General features: G+C 43.8%; 2 protein-coding genes across 9 annotated transcripts in view; both read left to right on the forward strand.

Moving 5' to 3' along the window:
* LOC139547568 (ATP-binding cassette sub-family C member 5-like) overlaps nucleotides 1-4,246 on the forward strand; it is a 51,245-nt gene extending 46,999 nt beyond the window's left edge. For 5 of the 7 annotated variants that reach the window (XM_071356473.1, XM_071356475.1, XM_071356474.1 and 2 more), the window contains 7 exons: nucleotides 558-647; nucleotides 923-1,112; nucleotides 1,339-1,531; nucleotides 1,746-1,824; nucleotides 2,051-2,164; nucleotides 2,324-2,488; nucleotides 2,829-4,246. In XM_071356473.1, coding sequence (XP_071212574.1) covers nucleotides 558-647; nucleotides 923-1,112; nucleotides 1,339-1,531; nucleotides 1,746-1,824; nucleotides 2,051-2,164; nucleotides 2,324-2,488; nucleotides 2,829-2,930 — 933 coding nt within the window. In that variant the 3' untranslated portion in view covers nucleotides 2,931-4,246. Of the gene's footprint in view, nucleotides 1-557; nucleotides 648-922; nucleotides 1,113-1,338; nucleotides 1,532-1,745; nucleotides 1,853-2,050; nucleotides 2,165-2,323; nucleotides 2,489-2,828 lie in introns of all 7 variants that reach the window. The other 2 variants (XR_011669548.1, XM_071356476.1) reach the window with 2 other exon arrangements.
* A 5,427-nt stretch (nucleotides 4,247-9,673) lies between these two features.
* Nucleotides 9,674-13,016, forward strand: part of rnpepl1 (arginyl aminopeptidase like 1) — a 32,776-nt gene continuing 29,433 nt past the window's right edge. The window contains exon 1 of one of the 2 annotated variants that reach the window (XM_071356444.1): nucleotides 9,674-11,353. In XM_071356444.1, the coding sequence (XP_071212545.1) occupies nucleotides 10,892-11,353 (462 nt within the window). In that variant the 5' untranslated portion in view covers nucleotides 9,674-10,891. The remainder of the gene's footprint in view (nucleotides 11,354-13,016) is intronic. The other variant, XM_071356445.1, reaches the window with a different exon arrangement.

Here is a 13,016-nt window from a genome sequence, read left to right on the forward strand (position 1 = left end):
CCCCCCCTATTCTTTTTTACATTGCACTGATGCCCTTTATCACTTTATACACATGATGTGGCTCAGTTGGTAAGCGCTTGGTACCAGCAATGCTTAGGTTGTACGTTAAATTCATGCAGGGATCACATTTACAGTACAGTATGCAGTACATTCACTGTACTGTAAATGGTTTAGGGTAAAAGTGTCTGCTTAAGTGGCAGATATATTATAAAATACATGCTTTTCTCTTACCACCACAGCTCTCCTCTGCCTTTTTCCCATCACTTTTCTCTTCACTTACCGGTATTACTCCCCTTGTCTGTCCCCCTTACTCTCTGTTACTTCCTCTATCATCTCCTCTGTTTCTGTCACTCCACTTTCCCTTCCACTCCTCACTCATCTTTCCCTTGATTGGTTGTTATATATCTAAACAGAGCTGCGTAGATCCATTATATGGAATGACAAATTATATTATACATACTTGGTTAAAAGAGGAGTTACACGGTTACAGTAGTATAGATGACATGAATGCATTTAATTTGATAAATGTCTTATTCCTCTCCCCCTCTTTCTCTCAGCTCACAGGGCTGTTCCAGTTCACAGTCAGACTAGCCTCTGAAACTGAGGCTCGCTTCACTTCTGTGGAGAGAATTCACCACTACATTGAGGTTACTGCACTACAAATACATGGCACTGCACTCTCACTGCATATGTTGTCTCACTACCACTGTGAGCTGCTGCGTGTTTTCGTCATTCTAAAACTAGGAAACCCTAAGAAGACACATCTTATAGCTGAGGCCTAGAGTTTCAGAGTTCTTTTTTACTGCACTTTTTTAAAAAGCATTTTGGGCTGCAATGTATACATTTGAAAGGTGCTAAAGAAATGAAGTGCAGTATTATTATTATAATGAACCCTAAAGCGGTCTCTCCTGCCTTCCCCCAGTCTCTAGCGCTGGAGGCCCCGGCCCGCATCAAGAACAAGGCACCCCCGCCAGACTGGCCGCAGGAGGGCGAGGTGGTGTTTGACGGGACGGAGATGAGGTACAGAGACAACTTGCCGCTTGTTCTCAAGAAGGTGTCCTGCACCATCCGTCCCAAGGAGAAGATTGGCATAGTGGGCCGGACGGGCTCAGGTCAGTGGAAACAGTCAGTGAAACATCTCTCGAAGCCGTGCGCTGTTTGATCATGTATCTGAAAATTATACTTATACATAATATAATCTTGTGTTATATATCCAGGACCGAGGTCAATTTCACTTAATTCCTATTGAAACCTACATTTCACATTTTTAAATGTAGTTTTGGCTAGCTCTGTATTTATTTTATGGCTCGCGATTGTTACATCATTCTAATTTTACAGAGTATGTCCCGCCCTGCCCTGCTCTGTCCCCAGGGAAGTCTTCTCTGGGCGTAGCTCTGTTCCGTCTGGTGGAGCCCTGTGGCGGCTCCATCACGATGGACGGCATCAACATCTGTGACATCGGCCTGGCCGACCTCCGCAGCAAGCTGTCCATTATCCCTCAGGAGCCTGTGCTGTTCAGCGGCACAGTCAGGTGGGCACGCCACTCAAAACGCATCACTGTACTATTGTGACTGTAAATGAACACTGTCACTCGCCTGGTGGTCCCAGATGTGGTTGTGTGGTTTTGCTGAGTTGGCACAAGGGATTTTTTCCTTTAGTCCCATCCACTGATAAATGTATTCTGGTGACTGTCGATGTTACTTAAAGTTGTCTTGAAGTTGTCCTTGTCCTGTATCCACCCCCAGATCAAACCTGGACCCTTTTAACCAATACGCCGAGGAGCTGATCTGGGACGCTCTGGAGCGGACACACATGAAGGAGTGTGTGAGTATCCGGAACTCGGTTGTCCAGAGTAAGAGACTACGCGAGAGAGTATGCTCATACTAGATGACTGGTTTTTAGAAAGATGCTTGTGTGCCAGCAGGTGGGGTGGAGTTATGGGCACAGAGACTCAGAAGGGAAGAGGTAACACAGGATGGAGAAATGAGATCCATGTTTAATTTCCTGTCTTTGCTCGGTACTCTCTCCCTCTCTCTGTCCATCCCGCCAGGTGTCTCAGCTGCCCCTGAAGCTGGAGTCAGAGGTGGTGGAGAACGGAGAGAACTTCTCCATGGGAGAGAGACAGCTGCTCTGTGTTGCTAGAGTCCTACTCAGACAGTGCAAGGTACCCCTCAAAATGGGAATTGAGAGAATTGTAATTTTCATGTGTGTTGACGTCCGATCGTTTTCTGGGTAGTCAACCTTGTGGGTAGAAAGAGAACTTTAGTCTTCTATGGTCACAGCACTTTTCTAACTTAGCTCTCGGTGCCCCCTCCCCTCTCAGGTCTTGATCTTGGACGAGGCAACGGCAGCAATGGACTCGGAGACGGATTCTCTGATCCAGGAGACAATCCGCAATGCCTTTCAGGACTGCACCACCCTGACCATAGCCCACCGGCTGCACACCGTACTCAACTGTGACCGCATCATGGTGCTCAACCAGGGACAGGTACACACAACACAAGCTCATCTACTGTACACTTACTCGCCTAGTACTATTTGTGTAGCAGAACTAGCTAGCTAGTGAGTCCAGAAGCTGTGTTGCCCTGTAGCTCAACCTAAGCATGGTTTTTGTAGGTGCAGGAAGCTGCTTTGTGGTCGCAAAGTTGTTTTAAACAAGGGTTTGAATCTCGGGTCGGAAAATGAGGTTGCATACATTCACATTTCTTGTCTCTACAACAGGCTAATGGGCTTGGAAGGCTTTTAGGTCTTACTAAATCAACATTTATGTAGTGATACCCCATATTTATGCTCCAAGGAATCCCTAAAGCCTTGTCCATTTCATTTAGGTGGTGGAGTTTGACGAGCCGTCCATCCTGCTGGCCAATGAGAACTCTCGATTCTGTTCCATGCTGGCTGCCGTGGAGAACAAGATCTCTGTGAAAGGCTAAAATGGGTACAGGAGGCACAGACGTGCCCTGGAGATGAGGAGAGGGGAGGACGCTCCCAAAGGGGTCCAGCCATCTGACCGCTCCCTCCGTGGTCTCACCCTCTTCCTCTGCTTACCCACCCTGAGTTTACCGCTCAGCCTGTAAAGGGGTGCAGCATCTGACCATGGAATTAGAATTCTACGGTTGCATCATGTCCTTGGTATAAGGCAAGGGCTGCCCTGAGGAGATGCTTGCTCAGAAGCCATTTCAGCTGGAATGGTCAGGGAACCACTGATACTGTACTGTCTTTAGTAATATATAAGAAATAAAGCTTTATGTGTAGCTATATTCATAGCATAACTGGTCTGTTTTATAGAATATATCTATATATACATATATTTACAGTGGTAAAATATGCTTTATTTTCTACTGACTCTGTATGTACAACGTAGTTGTATGAAATGTATTATTGTATATTCACTCGTGTTTTACCATCATTGCTGTCTAACTTTGCTGTTGATTTTTTTTGCGGCTTGAAACATCTGTAATCCTTTCTCTTGTGACTTGAACCCATGAGCCCTTAAACCCTGGACCCTGGCACAAGTGGTGGATCTGTGGGGCCTAGTGGGACATAAGACTACTAGGAGGGAAATGGTGCTGCTCAATGTTTTCACTGGGCAATCAAAAGGACATGCTTCAAGGTAGAAATAACCCTGCTTAAAGGTAGAGGGTATCACCCCTTCTTAAAGGCCTTGTATGTCTACAGCCTAGTCCCTCTCTTAACTCTCTTTCTTCTGACTTTTTATTATCATGATTCTCTTGATTGCTGTTAACTTCAGTTTGTTGTTACTGTTTGTCACAGCCCTTTTGCACTGATGGTGAAGCTACAGGGGGTCGCCAGTGCCATCTGCTGTTGGGGAGGGGAGGTCCTGCGACTGTTCTACATTATTATTATGGTGACATAAAAGATGCCTGTTGAGCACAAGGTCTTTGTGATTTGAACAAGATTGCATTCTCTTTGCCCTGACCCAGTGAATCTTTTATGTGTGTGTTGTCAATCCGCTCATTGACACTGTTTGGACCAGAACCACACAGATTATAACACTCCTGCACTGGGTGTAGTAGGGAACCTCTATCCTGTCTTTGCAGTATTGAGGTGATGCTCATACTGTAACTACGAATAACCTCGGCAAGCCTTGCAGAATGTGTGTCGTTCTGTCATTTCTATTACTTTTTATAGCCTTAGCATGACTTCATTATTGCCTTGTTAACAGGGTAAGATGAAGTGGAAAGGGATCGCTTTTAAATATTCTGTCAATAAAACTATTTTAGGTTTACCTGTGTGTTCTTTGTCAGTGTTGTTGATGGGTGAGGGAGAAAAGGAGAAAACATTTTTTGGGGGGGGGGGTGTTTACAAGTGGCAGCAACATGCTGAATTGGGAATACAATTTACATTTGAATATTGAAATTTGCAATACTTAAACAAAGAATATCTGGGAATGTGGGAGAGGGGTGTTAGGCTATGCTTGATGAAGGGAGAACATAAGATATACAATAAGAGGTGAAGCCAGGTCCTGCCAGATTGAATACTGGCCTACCCAATCAGGGGGTCTTAAAATAAATATATTGACACAGTAACAGTTAAAAGTTTGGACACACCTACTCAGGTTTTTTTGTTCTTTTTACTAGTGAAAACATAAAAACTATGACATAACACATGGAATCATGTAGTAACCGCAAATGTGTTAAACAAATCTAAATATATTTGAGATTATTCAAAATAGCAACCCTTTGCCTTGATGACAGCTTTGCACACTTGACATTCTCTCAACCAGCTTCATGAGGTAGTCACCTGGAATGTTAAAAGTACATTTCTGGAATTTCTTTCCTTCTTAATGCGTTTGAGCCAATCAGTTGTGTTGTGACATGGTTGGGGTGGTATACAGATGACCCTATTTGGTGAAAGACCAAGTCCATATTATGGCAAGAACAGCTCAAATAAGCAAAGAGAAATGAAAGTCAATCATTACTTTAAGACATGAAGGTCAGTCAATCCGGAAAATGTCAAGAACTTTGAACGTTTCTTCAAGTACAGTTGCAAAAACCATCAAGCACTATGATGAAACTGGCTCTCATGAGGACCGCCACAGGAAAGGAAGACCCAGAGTTACCTCTTCTGCAGAGGATAAGTTCATTAGAGTTAATTGCACCTCAGATTGCAGCCCAAATAAATGGTTCACAGAGTGCAAGTAAGAGACATCTCAACATCAACTGTTCAGAGGAGACCGCGTGAATCAGGTGTTCATGGTCGAATTTCTGCAAAGAAACCACTACTAAAGGACACAAATAAGAAGAGACTTGCTTGGGCCAAGAAACACGAGCAATAGACATTAGAACAGAGAAAAGGACAGATTTTCACCAAGTCCAAATTTGCGATTTTTGGTTTGGAGGAGGATGTGTGACGGTGCTTTGCTGGTGGCACTGTCTCTGATTTATTTAGAATTCAAGGCACACTTAACCAGCATGGCTACCACATCATTCTGCAGCGGTACGCCATCTCATCTGGTTTGTGCTTAGTGAGACTATGATTTGTTTTTCAACAGGACAATGACCCAACACACCTCCAGGCTGTGTAAGGGCTATTTGACATGGAAGGAGAGTGATGGAGTGCTGCATCAGATGACCTGGGCTCCACAATCACCCGACCTCAACCCAATTGAGATGGTTTGGGATTAGTTGGACCGCAGAGTGAAGGAAAAGCGGCCAACAAGTGCTCAGCATATATGGGAACTCCAGGAAACGAGCATGCCCCATCCACATCGACGGGGCTGCAGTGGAGCAGTGGAGCAGGGCGAGAGCTTCAAGTTTCTCTAAGGGCTTAAAATGGTCCACACGCTCACAGTCATGAAGGCGTGACAGCGCCTCTTTCCCCTCAAAACGTTCTACAGCTGCACCACTGTTAGCATCTTGACTGGCTGCATCACTACTTGGTATGGCAACTGCCCCGTCCTCGATCGTATAACGCTACAGAGGGTGGTGATGCACACTCACACAGACACTCCAATACACAGACATTTGCTCACACACACATAACATGCACACACATTAATACTGACAACACAAATGCACACACACAATCAATAGCTATATTCAATCAAATTCCCGAGTTGATTTAAAACCTATGTTTATCCCATTATGATGGTTGGTGTCTTAATGGATTTCTCCAAAATCATGTGACATAAAACATTACTTTTCTGTCCTTGCAATTACGTCAGTGTAAGATGGCATTATATCATATATCAAGCATTAATCAGTTAAATAAGACATTGAACTTGAACCCTGTAAGAATCCTGGATCTAGCTGACGGACAGTTTTTTGTTTAGAGATCTCAGAAATGCAGTGTAACTAGATAACATTGTGTCTCTTTATGTTACAGGGTGAAAAAACGTTAATGGGCACACAAATCCAAAATAATAAATGTGATTGCAAAATTGAATGCTTTTAACCGAAAGAATCAAATCGTATTTGTCACATGCTCCGAATACAACATTTCACCTTACAGTGAAATGCTTACAAGTCCTTAACCAACAATGCAGTTAAGGATAAAAAAAAGAAAGTATTTACTAAAATAAACTGAAGTAAAAAATAAATCAATAACAAAAATAACAAATAATTAAGGAGCAACAATAAAATAACAGTAGCGAGGGTATATACAGGGGGTTCCGGTACAGAGTCAATGTGCGGGGGCACTGGTTAGTCGAGGTAATTGAGGTAATATGTACATGTAGGTAGAGGTAAAGTGACTATGCATGAATAATAAACAGAAAGTAGCAGCAGTGTAAAAATGGGGGGGACAATGCAAATAGTCCAGGTAGCCATTTGGTTAGCTGTTCAGGAGTCTCATGGCTTGGGGGTAGAAGCTGTTAAGAAGCCTTTTGAACCTAGGCTTGGCGCTCCGGTACTGCTTGCCGTGAGGTAGCAGAGAGAACAGTCTATGATTAGGGTGGCTGGAGTCTTTGGCAATTTTTTGGGCCTTCCTCTGACACCGCCTGGTATAGAGGTCCTGAATGGCAGGAAGCTTGGCCCCACTCACCTTAACTTGATGCTTAAAAGATAAATTGATACTGTCATTAATGTGGTTCTTTAATAATTATGCATAATACTTGTTGGATATGCATTTGGTGTCCAGCTGATTAGTTACGCCATATTTTTACACATCATCATTTGATCTATCAAGGAATTTTCCTAAATCAAGTGATGAACAGCTGTTGTGATAGTGCACGCAATGCAACAAAAGCCCAAGTGCCGGAATAAATATTTTGCAAGGAATGCCCAGAATATTTGGTGCCTCATTCCTTATGCCGGTGAAGACAGTTGTGCCTGTATCCATGTTTGATGTATACTAAACAAAAATATAAACGCAACATGCAACAATTTCAACAATTGTACTGAGTTCTTATGAGGACATCAGTCAACTAAAATAAATTCATTAGGCCCTAATCTATGGATTTCACATGACCGTGCAGGGGTGCAGCCATGGATGGGAAGAGGGTATAGGTAGGCTCACCCACTTGGGAGGTCCTGGGCTGGCGTGGTTACACATGATCTGCGGTGTTGACGATGTTGGCATTGTGTTGTGTGACAAAACTGCTTAAGTGGCCTTTTATTGTCCCAAGCACAAGGTACACCTGTGTAATGATCATGCTGTTTAATCAGCTCTTGAGATGCCACACCTGTCAGGTGGATAGATCTTGGCAAATGAGAAATGCTCACAAACAGGGATGCAAAATAATTTGTGTGCAAAACTTGAGATAAATATCAATCAAATGTATTTATAAAGCCCTTCTTACATCAGCAGATGTCACAAAGTGCTGTATAGAAACCCAGCCTAAAACCCCAAACAGCAAGCAATGCAGGTGTAGAAGTACGGTGGCTAGGAAAAACTCCCTGGAAAGGCCAGAACCTAGGAAGAAACCTAGAGAGGAACCAGGCTATGAGGGGTGGCCAGTCCTTTTCTGGCTGTGCCGGGTGGAGATTATAACAGAACATGGCCAAGATGTTCAAATGTTCATAGATGACCAGCAGGGTCAAATAATAATAATCACAGTGGTTGTAGAGGGTGCAACAGGTCAGTGCCTCAGGAGTAAATGTCAGTTGGCTTTTCATATCCGATCATTCAGAGTATCTTTACCGCTCCTGCTGTCTCTAGAGAGTTAAAAACAGCAGGTCTGGGACAAGGTAGCACGTCCAGTGAACAGGTTAGGGTTCCATAGTCGCAGGCAGAACAGTTGAAAATGGAGCAGCAGCACAACCAGGTGGACAGCAAGGGGTCATCAGGCCAAGTAGTCCTGAGGCATGGTCCTAGGGCTCAGAGAGAGCAAAAACTTAAATTGACACAGGATATTTCTGGAGAAATTCTCCAGATATAACAGACTATAACTAGCCCCACGACATAAACTATTGCAGCATAAATACTGGAGGCTGAGACAGGAGGGGTCGGGAGACACTGTGGCCCCGTCCGACGATACCCCCGGACAGGGCCAAATAGGCAGGATATAACCCCACCCACTTTGCCAAAGCACAGCCCCCACACCACTAGAGGGATATCTTCAACCACCAACTTACTATCCTGAGACAAGGCCGAGTATAGCCCACGAAGATCTCCCCCATGGCACGAACCCAAGGGGGGGCGCCAACCCAGACAGGATGATCACGTCAGTGACTCAACCCACTCAAGTGGCACACCCCTCCTAGGGACTGCATGGAAGAGCACCAGTAAGCCAGTGACTCAGCCCCTGTAATAGGGTTTGAGGCAGAGAATCCCAGTGGAGAGAGGGGGGAACCAGCCAGGCAGAGACAGCAAGGGCGGTTCGTTGCTCCAGTGCCTTTCCGTTCACCTTCACACTCCTGGGCCAGACTACACTCAATCATAGGACCTACTGAAGAGATGAGTCTTCAATAAAGACTTAAAGGTTGAGACCGAGTCTGCGTCTCTCACATGGATAGGCAGACCATTCCATAAAAATGTAGCTCTATAGGAGAAAGCCCTGCCTCCAGCTGTTTGCTTAGAAATTCTAGGGACAGTAAGGAGGCCTGCGTCTTGTGACCGTAGCAAACGTGTAGGTTTGTACAGCAGGACCAAATCGTAAAGATAGGTAGGAGCAAGCCCATGTAATGCTTTGTAGGTTTGCAGTAAAACCTTGAAATCAGCCCTAGCCTTAAAAGGACGCCAGTGTAGAGTGGCAAGCACTGGAGTAATATGATCAATTTTTGGGGGTTCTAGTCAAGATTCTAGCAGCCATGTTTAGCACTAACTGAAGTTTATTTAGTGCTTTATCCGGGTAGCCGGAAAGTAGAGCATTGCAGTAGTCTAACATAGAAGTGACAAAAGCATGGATTAATTTTTCTGTATAATTCTTGGACAAAAAGTTTCTGATTTTTGCAATGTTACATAGATGGAAAAAAATCTGTACTTGAAACAGTCTTGATATGTTCGTCAAAAGAGAGATCAGGGTCCAGAGTAACGCCGAGGTCCTTCACAGTTTTATTTGAGACGACTGTACAACCATCATGATTAATTGTCAGATTCAACAGAAGATCTCTTTGTTTCTTGGGACCTAGAACTAGCATCTCTGTTTTGTCCGAGTTTAAAAGTAGAATAGGCTTTTTGTGCATATGGAAAATGTCTGGGATTTTTTTTTTCAGCTCATGAAAAATGGGACCAACACTTTACATGTTGCGATTATATTTTTGTTCAGTGTAATTTATCAATATGGTCCATGTGACATTTTAGCTATTGTAATTAGCTGGGACGTCTGAAAGGGGTCTCACATTTCATCACAGCTACAGTAGCAATATCGATACAACAACCTCCATATGTTGTTTGCCTTGAAAATGTTCAAACATGGGCTTGAATGTGGATTGTGGAGAAACTGGGGCATCATCTGGTTCACGTTTGTCGTCATGCGCATCGCGGCATCACACCAGCGGCTTCCCCTCCATCGTCCTCCTGTAGAATTCCGGGTCGGGAACACCCCTCCCCCCGCTTGCCCCCAACAAACCGCTGAACGCAAGCCAAGGACACCAACAACATATCCAGGGCAACGAGGAAACAATTACGAATAAAGGTTATACTTGTAACTACTCTCAGGGGATGGTGGTTTCCGGCTATGCAAACGGACACCCATTGATACAAAGTATCACATTTACGCTATGGCTGTCTACCTTTCTCTGCCATGAGTGTGAAATATGTATCAGTTTCACGCAGTTTCATGCATAATGCATGTCACTTGTGCAACGCCAATTTGTTTTACATTCAATGACTATTCGCTCCGTGGAAGAAGGCTACCGAAATATATGCGTTTTGTTAACGTCGAGTTAGAGCTGATGCTAAGGCTAATTAGGCTACATGTTGCTATAGGCTATGTATAGGCTACCTTGCTGAGTCCACTCGTCTCTGTAGCGCCCCCCTACATTCTACAGCTCTAAAACTTTCCTGTCTCAAATATTTCCTCCCTGTTTTTTTACTTCCTGTTTTCTACGGGAGTCACATAGCCCAAGCTCCTTTCATTTCAACTTCTCCCCTCTTCTGTATGTTCACCCTTTTCTTTTTATTTATTCGCGCTACATTGTTTCTCACAAGTCTGTCTAACAGGCGCCCAGAATCTTCTCTCTTTGCGTAAGTCTAAGACTTGGAAATGCAGAACTCGTTCAACTTCGGTCCCGATGGATTTTACATATTGCTTTGATGTCCTTTTTCTAAAACACTTTTTTTCTAATGTTTTTTGTTCGTAATGTCACTCTGGAAGTAGTTGCCCAACCAAAGGCCCTTTTCTACAAAGTAACATGTCGGCAGCTAGCTCATTAGCTATGTGGCAGCTACTCTGGAGCTGACATATCTAGCTAATTTGCACATTTTATACGCTTCAACTACGGTTGTTGTTCCTTTTTGCGCGTTCATTTATTCCTCCCTGGAGGTTATAATGGCCCAATTCCAGCGTCCGACACTGTGTTGCTGCCGCAAAGTGCTCACAGTGCCTAGCAAGTCGTGTGAGGGCGGCCAAGGTCTGGGTCAGTGTCGCCTTGTCGACATCGCCTCTGCGTCCAACTTCCACTGCTTCAAGCTTCGCCACTTTCATCTCGACCTCCGCCTCAACTTTGCCGTAAAGGAGATCACTGGGTGGCAAGTCCTGGAACTTGTGGCTATCCAACCAGGAGTGCAGACTTTGGTTTTGGACACTCACCCATCCTTGCTAATTCATTCCATAGACTGCAAGGTGCCTGGCACCACCGGTGCCCAGAACATTTCCCCGTCGCTCACCTACCGGGTAGACCCATTCACAGACTATGGATCTTCGCTGAATATCAGCCTCCCAGCCTATGTGATACGGCCGCATCGGGCTTTCCAGATCACGGTTCGCTACACAACGACAGACGGTCCTGCGGTAAGGTCACTTTAAAGGTTCAGGCTACTGCACAGTCTAGAGCGCACAGTTAAATTTAACTTAGGAGCATTTTTAAACTCTCCATTGTTAAAGTAGTAAGGCTAAGTACTCTATTGCTTACTAAGTAAGCAATAGATGTAATTGTATTTTTTAAAACAATTTAATGAGTTTGCCAAGAGTTGAGTTTTCTATTTACTGTGCTTCATTGTCATATTTTAAAGGCGCCCACCAGAGGACAATGCCGCCCCTAATTTCAACGTAATTTGTGCCCTAGAACGGAAATGCTTGTTTAGGTTCGACTTCCAAAGAATGACGTAGGCTACTTATACATATTCACGAATTGGGGTGGGGAAAGAACTTCATGGTGATTTCCACGAGAAACATCAACAAATAGGGAACTGACAGCTGTCCTGTAGCTAGCTAGCATGCTTAGCTAGCTATCTTCCTAAACTTATCTAGTTAGCCAATATGGTCTATTGTTGTTTTCTTTTTTTTATGACACCGTATTCAAAAGATTATCTATCTGGCTAGGCTGGTTCTGCAGCTGGATTTGTCATAAGCATTTAGCGAAAACTTTGCCATAGATGGAAACCAAACCAGTATATTTAGCTTTGCCATTTATTGTTATCTCCAAAGTATTGGCATCTTCCATAAGATGCATGTGTTTTTCTACATTGTAATGGACAAGGCGCCACCTTTAGTAGGTAGGCTGCTGGCAGGCTTTTCTGCAGTACAGCAAAGTCAGCCCGTGTTCAGGGTTCTCACAGGGGAAGTGAAATGATAGGCATACAATAACTTTTCTCATGATACACTTTGCAAATGACAGCAAGGGCAGTTCGTCGCTCCAGTGCGTTGCCGTTCACCTTGCACCCCGGGCCAGACTACACTCAATCATAAGACTCATCTCTTCGGTAGGTCCTAAGTAAAGACTTAATGATCGAGACCGAGTCTGCGTCTCTCACATGGATAGGCAGACCATTACATAAAAATGGAGCTCTATAGGAGAAAGCCCTGCCTCCAGCTGTTTGCTTAGAAATGTTTTGCTTCTAGTCAGGATTCTAACAGCCGTGTTTAGCACTAACTGAATTTTATTTAGTGCTTTATCCGGGTAGCCGAAGAGTAGAGCATTGCAGTAGTCTAATCTAGAAGTGAAAACAGCATGGATTAGCTTTTCTGCATCATTTTTGGACAAAAAGTTTAGGATTTTTGCAATGTTACGAAATTTGAAAAAAGCTGTCCATGAAATATTGTTCGTCAATAGAGAGATCATTGTCCAGAGTAACACCGAGGGCCTTCACCGTTTTTTGAGATGACTGTACAACCATCAAAGTAGCCGGAAAGTAGAGCATTGCAGTAGTCTAACATAGAAGTGACAAAAGCATGGATTAATTTTTCTGCATAATTTTTGGACAAAATGTTAGATTTTTGCAGTGTTACATAGATGGAAAAAAATTCTGTACTTGAAACAGTCTTGATATGTTCGTCAAAAGAGAGATCAGAGTCCAGAGTAACGCCGAGGCTCTTCAGTTTTATTTGAGACGACTGTACAACCATCATGATTGGATATATCGGTATCAGCCAAAAATGTCATATCGGTGCATCCCTAATCAAGATTAATTGTCAGATTCAACAGAAGATCTCTTTGTTTTTTGGGACCTAGAAC

Source organism: Salvelinus alpinus, chromosome 21 (assembly GCF_045679555.1).
Source record: "Salvelinus alpinus chromosome 21, SLU_Salpinus.1, whole genome shotgun sequence".
Lineage (NCBI taxonomy): Eukaryota > Metazoa > Chordata > Actinopteri > Salmoniformes > Salmonidae > Salvelinus > Salvelinus alpinus.